Source organism: Staurois parvus, unplaced genomic scaffold (assembly GCF_062004578.1).
Source record: "Staurois parvus isolate SC_StPar_1 unplaced genomic scaffold, SC_StPar_1.0 ptg000394l, whole genome shotgun sequence".
NCBI lineage: Eukaryota > Metazoa > Chordata > Amphibia > Anura > Ranidae > Staurois > Staurois parvus.
This window is the reverse complement of record NW_028318190.1, coordinates 5,593,538-5,610,426: the sequence shown is the minus strand read 5'-3', so window position 1 is coordinate 5,610,426 and position 16,889 is coordinate 5,593,538. Positions and strand designations below refer to the sequence as shown.

The following is a 16,889-nucleotide window of genomic DNA, read 5'->3' as shown; positions in this document are numbered from 1 at the left end:
AACAACAGTATGTAGAGAGCTTCATGGAATGGGTTTCCATGGCTGAGCAGCTGCATCCAAACCTTACATCACCAAGTGCAATGCAAAGCTTTGAATGCAGTGGTGTAAAGCACATTGCCCATGGACTCAGTGGAGACAAATCAAGCAAATCAAGCTTCTCTGTCTGGCAATCTGATAGACATGTCTGGGTTTGGTGGTTGCCAGGAGAACAGTACTTGCCTGACTGAATTGTCCCAAGTGTAAAGTTTGATGGAGGGGGGAGATTATGGTGTGAGGTTGTTTTTCAAGGGTTGGGCTTGGCCCTTTAGTTCCAGTGAAGGGAACTCTTAAGGCGTCAGCATACCAAGACATTTTGGACAACTTCATGCTCCCAACTTTGTGGCGATGGACCCTTCTTGTTCCAACATGACTGCGCACCAGTGCACAAAGCAAGGTCCATTAAGACATGAATGAGCGAGTTTGGGTGGAGTAACTTGACTGGCCTGCACAGAGTCTTGACCTCAACCCGATAGAACCTTTGGGATGAATTAGAATTAGACTGCGGACCAGGTCTTCAAGCAGTGCCTGACCTCACAAATGCGCTTCTGGAAGAATAGTCAAACATAGACATACTCCTAAACAGCCTTCCCAGAAGAGTTGAAGCTGTTACAGCTAAAAGGGTGGGCCAACTCAATATTGAACTAAGACTGGGATGTCATTATAGTTCATGTGCGTGTAAAGGCAGTGATCCCAATACTTTTGGCAATATACTGTATATATATATATATATATATATATATATATATACTGTATATATATTTTTTTTCATATATATAGTTAAGATTCTCTTTTGCTAAATTAATGCTTTTAAATCTTCAGTGGAAAATAAGTGTTGCCTTCAACTCTTCAATGCCTGAATGTCAAACCTGTCAGAAGCCTGGTCCATTCAGCAAAAATGAACAAGCAGAGGTTATCTTCCGTGAAAGTTGAATGTCAAAACAATTGTTTTCTCCAGAATTCCACCTTCTGAGCCTTCCTATTGGTGAGTAAGGCATCGAATCATATTATAGGACCATAAGGGAGATTCAGGTGGTTGGAGAAGTCAAATCAATCATAAGCAGAATCCCATGCAGATATAAAATCCCTAAACTATTACTGTATTTAATAATGCACCAATAAATGCAGTTTTTAAAAATGCAATCAGACTAAGTACCCAAATCTGACCTGGTAATAGCATCTCGCAATCCACTATAGAGCAGAGCTCAGAATGGGAAAGGCGGAAGCAGCACAAAGTGCTAGACAATGTACCCATGTGTACCCAAGGGATGTGCTGATAGCAGAGAGTAGAGTGGCAGAGTTCTCATTAGTCTGCTGATTCTGCTTTCACTGTCCAGTGACAGGTTGGAGGCGGGACCAAGACCCATAAGTGCTACTAAACTGCAGCAGAGAAAAATCAGGTCTCATTCCCTGCCATACAGGGCTGTGCTGAGTAACTAAGCTGTGTACATTTCATAACTAGATGGACATAAATACATCCATTGGCAGGCAAGGCAACTCCATTATATGTATTTTTTCTGTGTATTTTGCCATTTGCCTCGAGTTAAACTTTACGTCTATATCTTTGGATCCTCTAATTGTTTTGACATACTGTTTTTACTGAAGATGAAGGCTTATGCATTTTTTTTCATCATATGAACTGAATTTTTTCTACACACAGATACTATTCAAATTCAAAGGAGTAAATAAGCTGGCCAAGGCCAATGTCCATACTCAAAACAGCAGCAGTGCAGCAGGTTTGGCTTCAATAAAGTGAATTTTGCTTTGTTTTCTATTCCTTCACATTTTCCTCTTGTAGTATGTATTGAATAATCCAACATGTTTACACTAAGAAAAGGAGATAACCAAAGACAGAGCCAACAAAGTCAGGGTTTTGATGGCCCGAATGGGTGCTGGTATTGTTTAGTTGACAATGGAAGTGTTTGTATGGAAAGTGATACACCCACACATTTGGTCCAAGAACATTTTTCCACCCTATGTCATGATATTAACGTACATAGCTGTTAGCCTTGTTAGTCTTGTTAGCCTTGCAAGTTTACTACTGGCCCACAATGGGTTAAATATCAGCACAGAATGTCTTAAAGTGTCACTAAAGTCACATTATAAAAAACTATCAATATATGCTGTATTACATGCTGTTCATACTCACTCAGTCACTATGAGATTAGTTTTGTATATTCTGCAAAAACCTGGTTGATCCTTTTTTTTCTCTATCTCCACCTTCTGTCAAAGTCCCCAATGCAGCTAAGGATTTTGCAGAGCAGTGTTGGCAAGTAGAGCACATGCTCAGTTTTCAGTGAGTTTCTATGCTGAGCATTTCCTCCCTATGTCACGGGTCACACTGCTGCGATTTGCGCACAATTTCGGTGCGTTTTCTGAAGGCTTTATTGCTACTTGTGAAGATTTTTAATGATTTCTTGCAAATTTCACAGTGTGATTTCCATTATATTCTATGTATGTGAAATCTCAACAAAACTGCAGAAAAATTAATGCAAGAACTACTTTAGAAATCGTGCTGCAGCAAATCGCACGTTAAGATACGGACATTTATATTCATTAGATGTGATTTCAGGTGTGATTCCAATTCACAAATTGCACCTGAAATTGCACTGGTATGACGGGGCACTATCACATCTGAGCAGCCCATATAACTATAGAGTCACACATGTGGGCGTATACACAGGCCAGTCCCTCCTTCCTTGTCCATGCCCACTAACCAGCTAAACACAATGGGGGCAGAATATTACATGTAGATTGATGAAGGCTTCACCTCCCTCTTATTCTAAAACAGAGGTTGGAGGGGTGTGAGACACAGCCTGTAATTGGCAGAAATCTGCACACACCATGTTTTTGTAAAACAAAATAAGATTTGATTCAAATATATATTTGTATGCCAATTTAAAACAGTTTATTGATATGAATTCTTTATTTTTACACTGTATTCCAAAGGCTGTTTTTTGTTTTTTTTTTGAACATGTGACCAGCAGCAGAGGACTAGAAGCTCCTCCTGCTTATGTTTCCCTGAAGACAGGCTGGGGAAGATCTGGGTCATGTGACAGCTGTATATCAATTAGGAAAAAGGTACTTAGATGTGTTTTTTTTTTAATAATTAGAATGCCATCATCAACATACAGAAAAAGAAGGGACAATGTAAATTGAACAGCGTATCACTTTAAATAACCTCCCTTTTGCAGACAGTCTGCATTCAATATTCCCATTTCCTCACCCTTCTTGCTTAGGAATCATTTTGATTCTTGTCTAATTCTTTTCACACATTTTTATTCTAACCAGTGCTTGCTTTCTTCTAAGCTAAGTGACATCTATTGCATCATTTCATGCGTGATACAAGTAGGGGCATGGTTCATCACCTGCACTAATTATTGTAACACCAGCCTTTGCAGAATTCAAAAACAAAATGACACAATTCAGAATCTATCACTTCCTCACTTCTAACCTCTAAGTATACTTTAATCCAGAACCTTTGTTGTGCTCCTGAAATTGTTTCTTCCTCTATTTTTTCCAGAACTTCTCTCATGCTGTACCCCATCTCTGGAACCCACATGTGCCATTAAAGGATATTTATAGTCACAGCACACACTCTTATGCAGGCCATAGATGGGTTGAAATTCGGCCGATTTTTCGGCCGAAAATAAAATCGGCCGATTTTCGGATCGTTAGTGGGCTAAATGTTCGGCCGTTTTTCGGTATTTTGGCAGATTTTTTTTATCGGTAAAGTTGGAAAAAAATTGTCCAATTTTGCCAATTGGCCGATTTTTACGTCAATGATGGGCAAATCGGCCGATCTTTTACCGATAAAAAAAATCTGCGCATGAGCAGTGACCTGCAAGAGGAAGACAAAAAGAAGAAACAAGAAGAAGAGGATGAAGAAGAAGAAGAGGATGAAGAAGAGGAAGAAAAAGAGGATGATGAAGAAGAAGAAAAGGATGAAGAAGAGGATGAAGAAGGAGAAGAAGAAGAAGAAGAAGAGGATGAAGAAGAGGATGAAGAAGAAGAGAAAGATGAAGAAGAGGATGAAGAAGAGGATGAAGAAGAGGATGAAGAAGAAGAGGAAGAAGAAGAGGATGAAGAGGAAGAAGAAGAAGAGGATGAAGAAGAAGAGGATGAAGAAGAAGAAGAGGATGAAGAAGAAGAGGAAGATGAAGAAGAGGAAGATGAAGAAGAGGATGAAGAAGAAGAAGAGGATGAAGAAGAAGAGGAATTCCAGTCCGGCAAAAAGTGTCCCTGCAGAGAGCTCCGCTATTTCTTTGACAGTTCCTTGACATTTATAGCAGTTGCAACAATGTATCTATTTGTTTCCGAATAAAAACATCTGTATCCTAAATGGATACAAATAGATACATTGTTGCAACCGCTATAACTGTCAAGGAACTGTCAAAGAAATAGCGGAGCTCTCTGCAGGGACACTTTTTGCCGGCTGTAGACGGGATGAAAATTGGCCGATTCTTTTACCGTTGCTGGTAACGTCGGCCGCTTGAACGACCGATTTTTCGGTTTTTTAAAGAAAAATCGTCCGGTTTTCTCTCCATCTATGGCCTGCATTATTTTATAAAATCAGCATTGTAGTAACAATGGCTATACACTATATTGCCAAAAGTATTGGGACATCCCTCCAAATCATTAAATTCAGGTGTTCCAATCATCTCCATGGCCACAGGTGTATAAAATCAAGCACCTAGGCATGCAGACTGCTTCTACAAACATTTGTGAAAGAATGGGTTGCTCTCAGGAGCTAAGTGAATTCAAGCGTGGTACCGTGATAGGTTGCCACCTGTGCAAAATGTCCATTCGTGAAATTTCTTTGCTACTAAATATTCCACATGCTGAAGCACACAGTGCGCAGAAGTCGCCAACTGTCTGTAGAATCAATAGCTAAAGACCTCCAAACTTTGTTTGGCCTTCAGATTAACACAACCACAGTGCATAGAGAACTTCATGGAATGGGTTTCCATGGCCAAGTAGCTGCATCCAAGCCTTACACCACCAAGTGCAATGCAAAGCGTCAGATGCAGTGGTGTAAAGCACGCCACCACTGGACTCTAAAGCAGTGGAGACGTGTTCTCTGGAGTGATGAATCACACTTCTTTGTCTGGCAATCCGATGGACGTGTCTGGGTTTAGTGGTTGCCAGGAGAGTGATACTGGCTTGACTGCATTGCGCCAAGTCAGGGGCGGACTGACCATTTGGAAATTTGTGCACTGCCCGAGGGCCCGGGGTAAGTAGGGGGCCCCATGAGATGCCCCTGGTACCTTTTTCATTGGCTTTTTTGAGTTTGGGCAATGACACAGGGGCCCCATGATTGCCCGGGGGCCCCATGAGTTGTCAGTCCACCCCTGCGCCGAGTTTAAAGTTTGGTGGAGGGGGGATTATGGTGTGGGGTTGTTTTTCAGGGGTTGGGCTTGGCCCCTTAGTTCCAGTCACGGGAACTCTTAAGGCGTCAGCATACCAAGACATTTTGGACAATTTCATGCTCCCAACTTTGTGGGAACAGTTTAGGGATGGCCCCTTCCTGTTCCAACATGACTGCGCACCATTGCACAAAGCAAGGTCTATAAAGACATGAATGAGCTGGTTTAGAGTGGTGGAACTTGATTGGCCTGAACAGAGTCCTGATCTCAACCCCATAGACCACCTTTGGGGTGAATTAGAGAATTAGTCTCGTTCGACATCAGTGCCTGACCTCACAAATGCACTTCTGGAAGAATGGCCAAACATTCCCATAGACACACTCCTAAACCTTGTGGACAGCCTTCCCAGAAGAGTTGAAGCTGTTATAGCTGCAAAGGGTGCAACTCAATATTGAACCCTATGGACTAAGACTAGGATGCCATTAAAGTTCATGTGCGTGTAAAGGCAGGCGTCCCAATACTTTTGGCTATATAGTGTATTTTACAATACAATACAATAATATTTTCCTTTCAAGTTGTAAGTCCTGCCTGTCCACTGGTCATCTCTTTATACAACTTCCTGGATTCCCTTCATGTTTTGCAGCTTCTCCTCCTCCTCCTCATTTTCTTTCTGTTTCTAAGGACTACATATCCCATGGTACTTTGCTGCCTGCAAGCAGTGATTCCTGTACTGACTCCGCCTCCTGAAACTCCTCCTCTCAGCACCTCTGTAGTTCAGAAGACAGGCTTTGTGAATTCTGTAACATAGCATTGCCTGCCCACAAAGCATAGTGAATATGTGTCACAGAATTCAAAAAAGTAAATGTGTGGAAAACGTTTAAAAAAAAAAAAAAAACATTTACACATCTATAGGCCAGTAAGACTGCTCATAATAGTAATGAGCCAACAGTAATCTTTGGGGGGGGGATATGCCTGTCCCCCCCTCCCTTTTAGAGGGGGGGGGGAGATATACCTGTCCGTATTGCCTAGGATTCTGATGTAACATCAGGCCATAAAAGACTGCTGATGATAGTGGCAGCAGTCTCTTTTTAAAGGGTAGCCAAACCCCAAAACAAAAAATGTACATATTGCAGCTTAGTCATCCTTAAAGCAAAACTTAACTGTATCTGCACCACAAACTGAAAACACTATTTAATTCATTTTTAAAATTCATAGCAATCTCACTCATCCATTCATGTATCCATGGTTTTTTTTTTTTTTTTTTTAAGAAATCACTTGAAAAAATAACCTGTTAGCATTTCTGATCGTGGCCATCTTGAGTAATAGCAGATGATTCATGTAGCGTTTACTTCCTGGAGTCCATCTGCCCTTAGTTCAGACATGCAGGCAGGAGGATGTGCTTAGCTAAGAAAGTGCCTCCTCCAGATGAAAGAAAAAAATGCCCATGAAGACTCCTGATATGTATGACATGATTTTGACCCAGGCCAGACACAAAGAAGTAAATGAAGCAATGTAAAAAAAAAAAAAAAGTTACAAGTAAAGATAATATACCTTTCTATCCAGGGGCGGACTGACAACTCATGGGGCCCCCGGGCAATAGGGGATCATGGGGCCCCTGTATCCTTGCCCAAACTCAAAAAAGCCTATGAAAAAGGTTCCAGGGGCATCCCATGGGGCCCCCTACTGACCCCGGGCCCTCGGGGGTGCCCGAATTTCCAGATGGTCAATCCACCCCTGTAATCCTATCTATTCACTAAGGTTAGCAGAATAAGGATTAAAATATTTAATGATGATTGAGAATGTTTATTTCCACTTTACATGTAGTGGTTGCATTTGTTTTCTTTTTTTTTTTTTATTTAGACTGTTTCCATGATTTTTACTTTTAGATCCAGCCATGTCCTGTCTAACCCTAGGATCACATAGCCGCGTTTGCATGGGCATGGCAGCCCATTCATTTGGGCTACCATGCCTGTGTTTCCTGCGGAAAAAAGGTTCATGCACCATTTTAGAAACGCAGTGGCCAGGAAATCGCATAGTGTTTTTTTTCCCTTTAATAACAAACATGTTATATTTGCAAAACCATTGCATAGAGCAGTCCTGATCCTCCTCTTCTGGGGTCCCCTGCCTATGGCCAGAAATCACCCAGTGTTTTTTCTCCCTTTAATAACAAACATGTTATACTTGAAAAACCATTGCATAGAGCAGTCCTGATCCTCCTCTTCTGGGGTCCCCTGCCTATGCTCTGGGCTCCACACCCCCTCCCCTCCCAAGTGCCCCTAAAGCAAGCCACGTGCTCTGGGGACGCTCATGCATACTCGCTCCCGAGTCCTGCTCGGTGTGTCTGTACATAGAAGAGGGCTTGGCTTAACCCCCTGCTCCTCGTCATTGGCTCTGATTGACAACATCAGGAACCAATGGCTCATGCTACTGTCTCTGAGCAAATGAGGAATGAAAGAGCCTAGAGAGCCTCGGCTCTTTTGCAAATCGCTGGGTCCGGTTTAGGCTCAGGTATTTAGGGGGGAGCTGCACACTGAAGGTTTCTTTACCTTCATGCATAGAATGCAGTAAGGTAATAAAAACTTCTGCCCTTACAACCACTTTAAGGACGGTAAGCTGCAATATATTACATTTATGCTTTTAGGTTTAGATACTATTTAAGCCTTCACCAACACTTCAAATCTTTAAATATTCCTCCAGATTCATTCTTTTCTGTAAGATGTATAGCATTAATTAATAAAATCTCTCCCACAACTAGATGTGTTTCTGACTTCTCCCACCACCTCATTGTTATGCACAGTATTATTACTGCTGTCAAATCCCTTTATTGTTTGGACCTTTTATAGGGGTTGATAAGACAGTAAGCTCTTATGGGCACATCTTTCATTCCCCATTATCTCTATTTTGGTGTATTTTACTGTTTTAGCCCTTGCATGCCTTATGTACAGTGCTCTTGAAGATAATGGTACCAGATAATTCAGTGATTATAATAATCATGATCATTTAGACCGGAATTCTGTTAATGCTTCTAATATGCTGTACGTGTAAATGACTCTCCTCATAAAGCTTGCATATATCCACTAAGACAATACTTTTGAATGGTAACTTGTACAGTAAGTGCTATAAAAACTGTGAACTCGTACCAGAGTGAGAAAATACAATTTAAAGATGCTTAAATTCCACATTTAACTCATATTATATCTCTGCTAATTCTTACACATGCTGAGTCTCGAAAATTAGAATTCATTCCAATGTAAACATTTCCTCAAAACTGTAATTTTACCTTAATCTGACTCAGCACATCTATGCTATAATGGAGCCATCAAATGGCTTTAACAGACCTAAGATGATCCGAGCATCTAGTCTGGGAGTTTTCTCACTTCATCTTCTGTACACTAGAACAAATCTTAGTAAAGTGGTTGGTGTGCAGTTTTTAGAGTCTGTGAAAGCATCCAGTAGATATTTCATCATTTTCTTTTCATCTTGGCTAAAAACCCAGACAGACTCTGACTCTACCCTATATGTTCAGTCTTCTCTAGACATACAACCAATCTAGTAATGTAATTGATAAGTGTTGTACCATGTTAGCCATAGATTTTATCCGAAGAGTAAAAATATAGGCAATACCTGTCATTGGCTTAGAATATTTTAGGATATAAACTGTTGAAATCTGCCTGATGCAGAGGACTGGATGTTTTTAGAAGATTTCACCCAAAATATATTCAATTAGCAAATGAAAGGTATCGTCTGGGTTTGGGGTTTCCAACCTGGGTTATGTGTAGACCCAGGGGTACATTTCCAGTTTCCAACCTGGGTTATGTGTAGACCCAGGGGTACATTTCCGGTTTCCAACCTGGGTTATGTTTAGACCCAGGGGTACATTTCCGGTTTTCAACCTGGGTTATGTGTAGACCCAGGGGTACATTTCCGGTTTCCAACCTGGGTTATGTGTAGACCCAGGGGTACATTTCCGGTTTTCAACCTGGGTTATGTGTAGACCCAGGGGTACATTTCTAGACATTTGGGGGTATGCAAAAACATTTCAGTAATGGCAGCACCCAGAAATTCTGTGTCATTAGTTGCTAGGATGTAGGCAGCTGGGTCGCACAGCATCATGTGCTTTCATGGTGCAGGGGAGGAAGAGGAGGAGACACATACACATTGAGGACTGAGTGAAAGCTGCAGGTCACACACACTGGAGAGGGAAAGTAGGTCTGTAATAATGCTCCACTTGCATATAGTTACATATTTAGTTTGGTTGAAAAAAGACACAAGTCCATCTAATTTAACCAACAGAAGAAAAAAAAAACACACACTCACACAAATAGAACATCTTCACAAACACAATACCCACAGTTGATCCAGAGGAAGACAACCCCCCCCCCCCAATAAAGCATGATCCTATCTGCTCCAGCACGGGGAAGCATTTCCTGCCTTCGTTCCTGATCCCCCAAGAGGCAATCAGATATTTCCCTGGATGAAGTCGTCAGTGAACTTCAGCACCTTAAATATATTTTGATGTCTCTGGCCCATACCTCAATTCTACTGCCATTGTTGGACTCACTGATTTTCAAAAATCAGTCCTGATAGTATATCTGTAGAAATATTTATGGCAGTGTCAGTTATTATTATACAGTATTTATATAGCGCCAGAAAGGTTTGCTCAGTGCTGTACATTATAAAGGGGGACAGAACATGAGACAATACACTAACAAAACAAAACACAAGGGGTTTGAGGGCCCTGCTCTTTCGAGTTTACAATCTAGGAGGGAGGGGAAAGTTGTACAGGAGGAAGTGGCTGTGGGGGATGGAGTGGTAGAAGGAGTGGAGGAGATTGGCTGTTAGGTGAGGGTGGGGTAGGCTTCCCTGAAGAGATGGGTTTTTAGGGTGCGCCTAAAGGTGAGGAGGGTAGGTGACAGTCTAAGGGATTGGGGTAGTGAGTTCCAGAGGATGGGGGAAGTCCTGGAGAAGTCCTGCAGTCGGGCGTGGGAGGTGGAGACCAGGGAGCTAGAGAGTAGGAGGTCTTGTGAGGAGCGAAGATTACGGGTTGGGTGGTATTTGGGTATCAGGTCGGTGAGGTAGTTTGGGGCAGCATTATGTATGGGTTTGTATGTCAGTGTTAGTAGTTTGAATTTAATGTGTTGGGCGATCGGGAGCCAGTGGAGGGAATGACAGAGGGAGTTGGCAGATGCGGAGCGGTTGGTAAGGTGGATGAGTGGGGCCGCTGAGTTCAGGATAGACTGAAACGGGGATAGATAGTCTGTGGTGAGGTAAGCCGGTGAGAAGGGAGTTGCAGTAGTCAAGTCATGAAATAATGAGGGAGTGAAGGAGTTGTTTAGTAGTGTCTGGGGTTAGGAACAAACGTATTTTGGAGATGTTGCGGAGGTGGAGCCTGCATGAGTTTGTCAACGGTTTGGTACTCATTTTATATCTGTGAACAGGTTTATAAGAGTGTTAGTATGGTTCTTACTAATATATATATTTTTTGGGGGGCAACTTATGGAAATGAATGGCCAAGGGGTACAGAAATGAAAAAGGTTTGGGAACCACTGGCATAAGTCATTACTAACAATGTGTTAAACATACCAGTGATTTCTATCTACTTTAGTTTCTTTCTTCATCTCATAAAATCAAGTCACCTTTTTATGTACAAAGATCCTTTGAACATTATTAATATGTTACATAAAAGGCAAGATGTCTTTGTTTTTCTAGAAATATTGAAGCTGATATTTAGTTCCAAAATGCATTGCTTTAGTAACTGTTGCATATTATTTGTATGCTCATAGGCAAGCTGCACATTCTGTTGGGTGCAAAACCGGCTTGCAGTTATTTCAAAAGCCAATACAGAACCCCCAACTAAAACGTGTATTAGATGAATGACGAAACCTACAGTAAATTCAGGGAATAATATACTTTTGCTCATGCATTTGCTCCTGATAATTTACTTAAACAACCAGTCCACTTAAAACTCAGAGGGGTTCCACTCTCATGTTCAACCGTTTTTCTTAGGAAATATTACAGGGATATCTTGCTGTGGTAGTATACAAGACATATAAAAAATATGTGGCTGACTCAGCTCACAAGGCTATGCATAAAATTTAAAAATCACTTTTGGGTGTATAGTTACCTATCACAAGCCTGTTGCACTAGCTGTTAGTAACTTGAATACAGAGCAATGAATATCACACAGCTGTTGTCCAAAAAGGAATTTGTCATTATGTTGAATACCTGTCTGCTGGAACCAGCCACTGTCTGACTTACAAGCTCCATACTTGTTCCTAGACAATGTTCCTAGACAATGACACCCTGCATCAAAAGTATCTGCACCTTGATGATGAAATTACAACTTTAACTAAGTAAAGTCTAGAGAAAAGAATTGCTTAATAATTTTGCTTTGCTGACTATTAAAATTCTTAGGCATAGTATAACTAACTACTCAAAATAATTTCTCTAATAAACAAACAAGACAGTATCCGTAAAGGTTATGGTGAGAAGGAACTAAAGAAATTAAAAAGCACTCCAACCGTAGAACAGAATATATTCACAGGTCTCATTTCCTCACATTTCACAAAATTAAAAAAAATGTCATCTTCATTTCAGGGCAGTGGGTGGAACCATGCAATAGTTCTTTTAAGCCCCAGTGGTCAAATAATAGTTTTTTATGATCTACTTCATGTTTTACATGGCATTATAGGACCATTTATACCGGTCAGCAGCGCAGCAAACAGAAACATCACCTAATGTCAAACATAAGTACCAAAGCAATGATTCCCAGTAATCATCCTACTAAAAATCAATAGGGTGTTAGGTAGACTTGTTGCTACATGAGGCCAGATAAAAGGCTGAGATACAATAAGCATTCTGGTTGTGTCTGGTTTAATCTTTTCATTTGTCGGAAAAAGAATGCCAGTGACCACTGGTGACTTTTATGTTGATAAATACTAACTGTGGCCAGATATCTGGACAACTTTGCCATCTGCCATATTGCATATTGAGTCTTTCTGAAAACAGTAAGCATCGTCCCTTGTATGTGACTTGCTTTTAGATATATTTTTTTCAGCTTTATGTATGTAAATTTTTTAATCAATTAAAGCATATGGGTTTTAGAATGCATTTAATTACATGTTTTTCCTAAAGTGCTTATAGTCACTGCTTTATTATTGTTACAATGCCTAAATGCCTAATAAATTAGAAGTATATCACAACTCCCCAAGGAATACTAGATGAAGGATCACAGCAGTAGGCATGTATAGGATCACAAATCATTCTGCTTCAGGTTCAATGCCAGCTGTCATCCTTTACTAGAGAGCCAGTGCCAAAAAGAAAAAAATATGCTTAGACAGACTCTTGCTGAACCAACAACCTCATCTCAGACTATACATATAGATAATTAATATGATTGTTGCTCTAGACACTTTTTAGTTGAATACCAATGACTTTCAGAAAAAAAACAAGTTCACCAAGAACATTTCACTTCACTTGCATTACTGGCAACATTCACAGTCATAGTGCCCATTTAGTAATACAATCTTTAAACTGTAAATATTGATAAACTGTGTTCTCTATGGGAGACCAACAAATAAGGCCCTTTGATACTAAAAAAAGTAACAGCAATATGTTTAAATCATATTCAAGTTAAGTGCCCATATCAGCTTATAAAATATGAATAACTGAGAACAATATTATTACTTCTTACATAGAAAACTGTTGGATGGCACAAGAGATGAAGGTTTAGGGAGCAATTAAATTATACAACCAGTTTTATGCAAAATGCATCAACAAGATAGATTATAGTTATGGAAAGTTATAGGTGATAGTCATATGGAGAGAGAGGAGGAATAGGAATTATTATAACAGTTATATAGGGAAATAGGGGAATCAATAGGGAGAAGTTTTATCAGGAAGACCAGGGAAGTTTATGAAGCTTTTATTTATAAAATAGTAGGGATTTATAAGGTTTAAATGTATAGCAATAGTTACAGCATAAACACAAGATATGCAAGCTATAGGCATAAGAAGAAAAAAAAAATTAATGTTGGGGGCAGCTCTTTATAAATTTTATAGTAGATATAGGCTATTTGGAAATAGGGGGGGGGAGTAGGTTGTTACATGCATTGCACAGGGAGATGAGACTAGACTGAATGAATTAGAAAGGAATAGCATTCCCTTGCCCTCTTGTTTCTAAAATGCCAGTCTAATTGAGATGTCTGTCTTCAGGTCATTCATGCTCTTATTACCAGTGGATCCTGGACGTGTACTGCACATAGAGGTCAGTTGTGGCACACACACAGAACAAAAATGCAGTATGCTTAAGCAGAAAAATGTACAATAAGTGCACCTGCTCTGAAACTGGTTAACGTATACAGCACAGAACCCATCTTAATGAACACATTTCCAATAAATGAATGTATTTATATTTACAGTCCATACTGATGAACAGTATGGTATATCATGATTGTACATAGAACACATATATACATACACAGCTTTATCTATCTATTTATTTATCTCTCTATCTATCTATCTATCTATCTAGGCTCAGAGGTGATATGCAGAAATGAACAACTATCTCCTGATTTTCCACATTGCATACACCCACTCCTCATAACTCTGCATTACAAATATTCTCAGCAACATATGATGTACTCTGGCGGGTACAAAACTGATACTTAAGTGAAGAAACGGTTAAAGTGCCAAACATCCCGGCAGGTCCAGCCCGTACCTCACAATCCCATACATGACCAGGATGTTGCCGAGGAGCCCCACCACGCACACCACTGAGTAAAGGGCGGTAATCGCCACGGCCATAATTATTGAAGCATGGTTTCTGGAGACCCCTTGGCTTGGGACACTGAAGCTGCTGTTGGATGTGGGAGAGAAGGAGAGGTTCTGTGTGGCATTGTAGAAGAGGATGTCTGAGTACAGTCTGGAAGTGGATAGCTCAAGCTCCATATTCAAGCAGTGGGATAATGCTTGTTCTTGCACGGCTGCTAAGTACAAGTGGTACCCGAGTCTGGGTTGCCGTGGAGACAGCAGGAAAGATGTTGAGAGCAGGATGCTCGATCCTCAGCAACTGAAAGGAAAGGATGGAAGTGGAAGAAAGAAAAATACTCCTTCTCTCATGAATGCAGATCCTCCTCTACCACCCTTTGCTTTATTATTTCCCTCTCCAACAGTTACTCCTCCTACTCATACATTCTCTCCATCCCCAAAGACGTTCTCTGTTTCCTCTAATCATATTTTGTTCCTTACAGCAATACACTCACCTTCTATGCACCTCTTGTGGCTTCTATGAATAATTCTTACATACCTCCAGTAAAGCTTTTCCTCTCACTTTTAAATATATTTATCTCTCTCTGCTTCAGTATATCAGCCTAAAAGACAAACTCCCCACCCCCACCATCAGTTTCCTTTTTATCTATGTCATCCATACTTCTACTGCAATATCTGACTTTCTATATTCTTACTTGCAAAAGACTGTTAATTAAACCTAGGTCTCACCTTATTCTTATCTCTTGTCTTCTTCACAAGTTTGTCTTTTTTTTTAGCTTTTATACTTTGTCATTGTGTTAAACACTTTAGCCTTTTGTGTCACATTCTCGACATGTCAAGGTCAATCAACCCAATACCATTACTAATTAAGTGTGATATGATTAGCAAAGAATCTGTTTTATGCTGTCATAATGACAAGAATCATATTTGCCTTGAAATAAACAAATACAATTCATATAAACAGTGACAAAGCTAATTAAAGTCAGAAGCTGACACCTCAGGCAAAGCTTTCACATCAGTAAACAAGATATGATATGCAAGTCAAAATATGTGGATATTGAAAGTATATTCAAGGCTGTTTCTATAGGTGCCGTTGGAGCGTATAAAGCATATCTAAACCCAAGAATAAAAATCTAATATATTGCAGTTAACCACTTTTTAGATATCGTGGCTGCATTCATTTTCTTTTTTCTCCTTTTAACTTTCTCCAGTGATCCTACAAGCAATGCACGTCCGGTCCTAGAGTGACAATGCTTACATATCAAATTGTATTTAGAAAGCAACATTGACACCCTAGGACAGAAAGGGGTTAACTTACTAATGGAGAGTGCACAATCTGGTGCAACTGTGCATGGTAGCCAATCAGCTTCTAACTTCAGCTTGTTCAATCAAGCTTTGACAATAAAACCTGGAAGCTGATTTCTTTCTATACACAATGGCATCAGATTTTGCACTCTCCAGTTTTAGTAAATCAACCCCAAAGGGGTTAATTATGAAAACGAGAGAGTGCAAAACCTGATGCAGAGTTGAACCAGATTTTGCACACTCCAGTTTTAGTAAATCAACCCCAAAATGTGTCAAAACAGCTTCTCTGGTTTCATCTACATTACATAGATGTCCATTGTTGACAGAGGGAAACTGGGCATGGATTTTTTGAGTCAAAAACAGACTTTTCTACAACCAAAGGTATGCTTGAATGATTTGAGAAATAGATGCTTTGGCATATTTTTAGTCACAATGCTAAAATAGAGTGTCAGTACATGTGCCCTTATTAACAATTGCAGATTTCAATATGCTGCCTGTGGAATAGATAGCTTCTGTGTCAAAAGCAGCAAGTATTTGCTCAAACAATTTTCTATTTTTAAAGAATAGATAAATCCAACATTTCATATTCCTGATATGTGCCTGCTGTGCCATGTCCTTGTATGAAAAAGTATGCTGTTCTTTTTGTATTGCTTCCTTTGTGTGAAAAAAGGTGTTCCTGCCAGTCCCTCTGTTTTCTTATGAAAAACTGACCACAGTAGGCAGGAGAGAACACTGTAGTCAGTTCTTTAGCTATGCTGGTAACTAAGCCTGCTCTCCTCCAATGATCAGACTTGTCCTGACCAGGGGCGGACTGACAACTCATGGGGCCCCCGGGCAATAGGGGATCATGGGGCCCCTGTGTCCTTGCCCAAACTCAAAAAAGCCAAAAAGCCTATGAAAAAGGTACCAGGGGCATCTCATGGGGCCCCCTACTGACCCAAGGCCCTCGGGCCGTGCCCAAGTTTCCAAATGGTCAATCCGCCCCTGGTCCTGACACATTTCTCCTGCACAGCCTATCACCGAGAAGTTTAGTGTACTGCAGTTTCTCCTCCAACAGCTCTTATGCAGCCGAGAACATGTTTTTTATATCTATTGACAAATGTTTTGCCTTGCATTTCTATTTCAAACCAAATAGGTTGTTTTAAGTTGAGGGTTTACAATCACTTTAAGGGTCCTTTCACACAGGCTTACTCCATTCCAACCTGTGAACAGATCCCACTGAACCTTTTGAGACATTTAGTACGTCTGTTCACTTCTTTGCTCCATTGATAAAGCAATGCTTTCTAGACCAATGCTGAATCTATCAGTGGCCTGATGTAAATAGATTTGCATCTGTTTACATCAGAATACTTCTGATCCATGACGTTTTTGGGTCCAAAAAAATGTAAAAGGATGTAGTTGCAGGTCCAGTTT

At 40.3% G+C, this 16,889-nt stretch overlaps 1 protein-coding gene across 1 annotated transcript in view; it reads right to left on the bottom strand.

Annotated features, from left to right (window-relative positions):
- The window catches only part of OPRD1 (opioid receptor delta 1), a 34,271-nt gene extending 19,719 nt beyond the window's left edge, over positions 1–14,552 (bottom strand). Inside the window, exon 1 of the mRNA XM_089686284.1 lies at positions 14,122–14,552. Within this exon, the coding sequence (XP_089542410.1) occupies positions 14,122–14,351 (230 nt within the window). The 5' untranslated portion in view covers positions 14,352–14,552. The remainder of the gene's footprint in view (positions 1–14,121) is intronic.
- Positions 14,553–16,889: the final 2,337 nt, after the last annotated feature.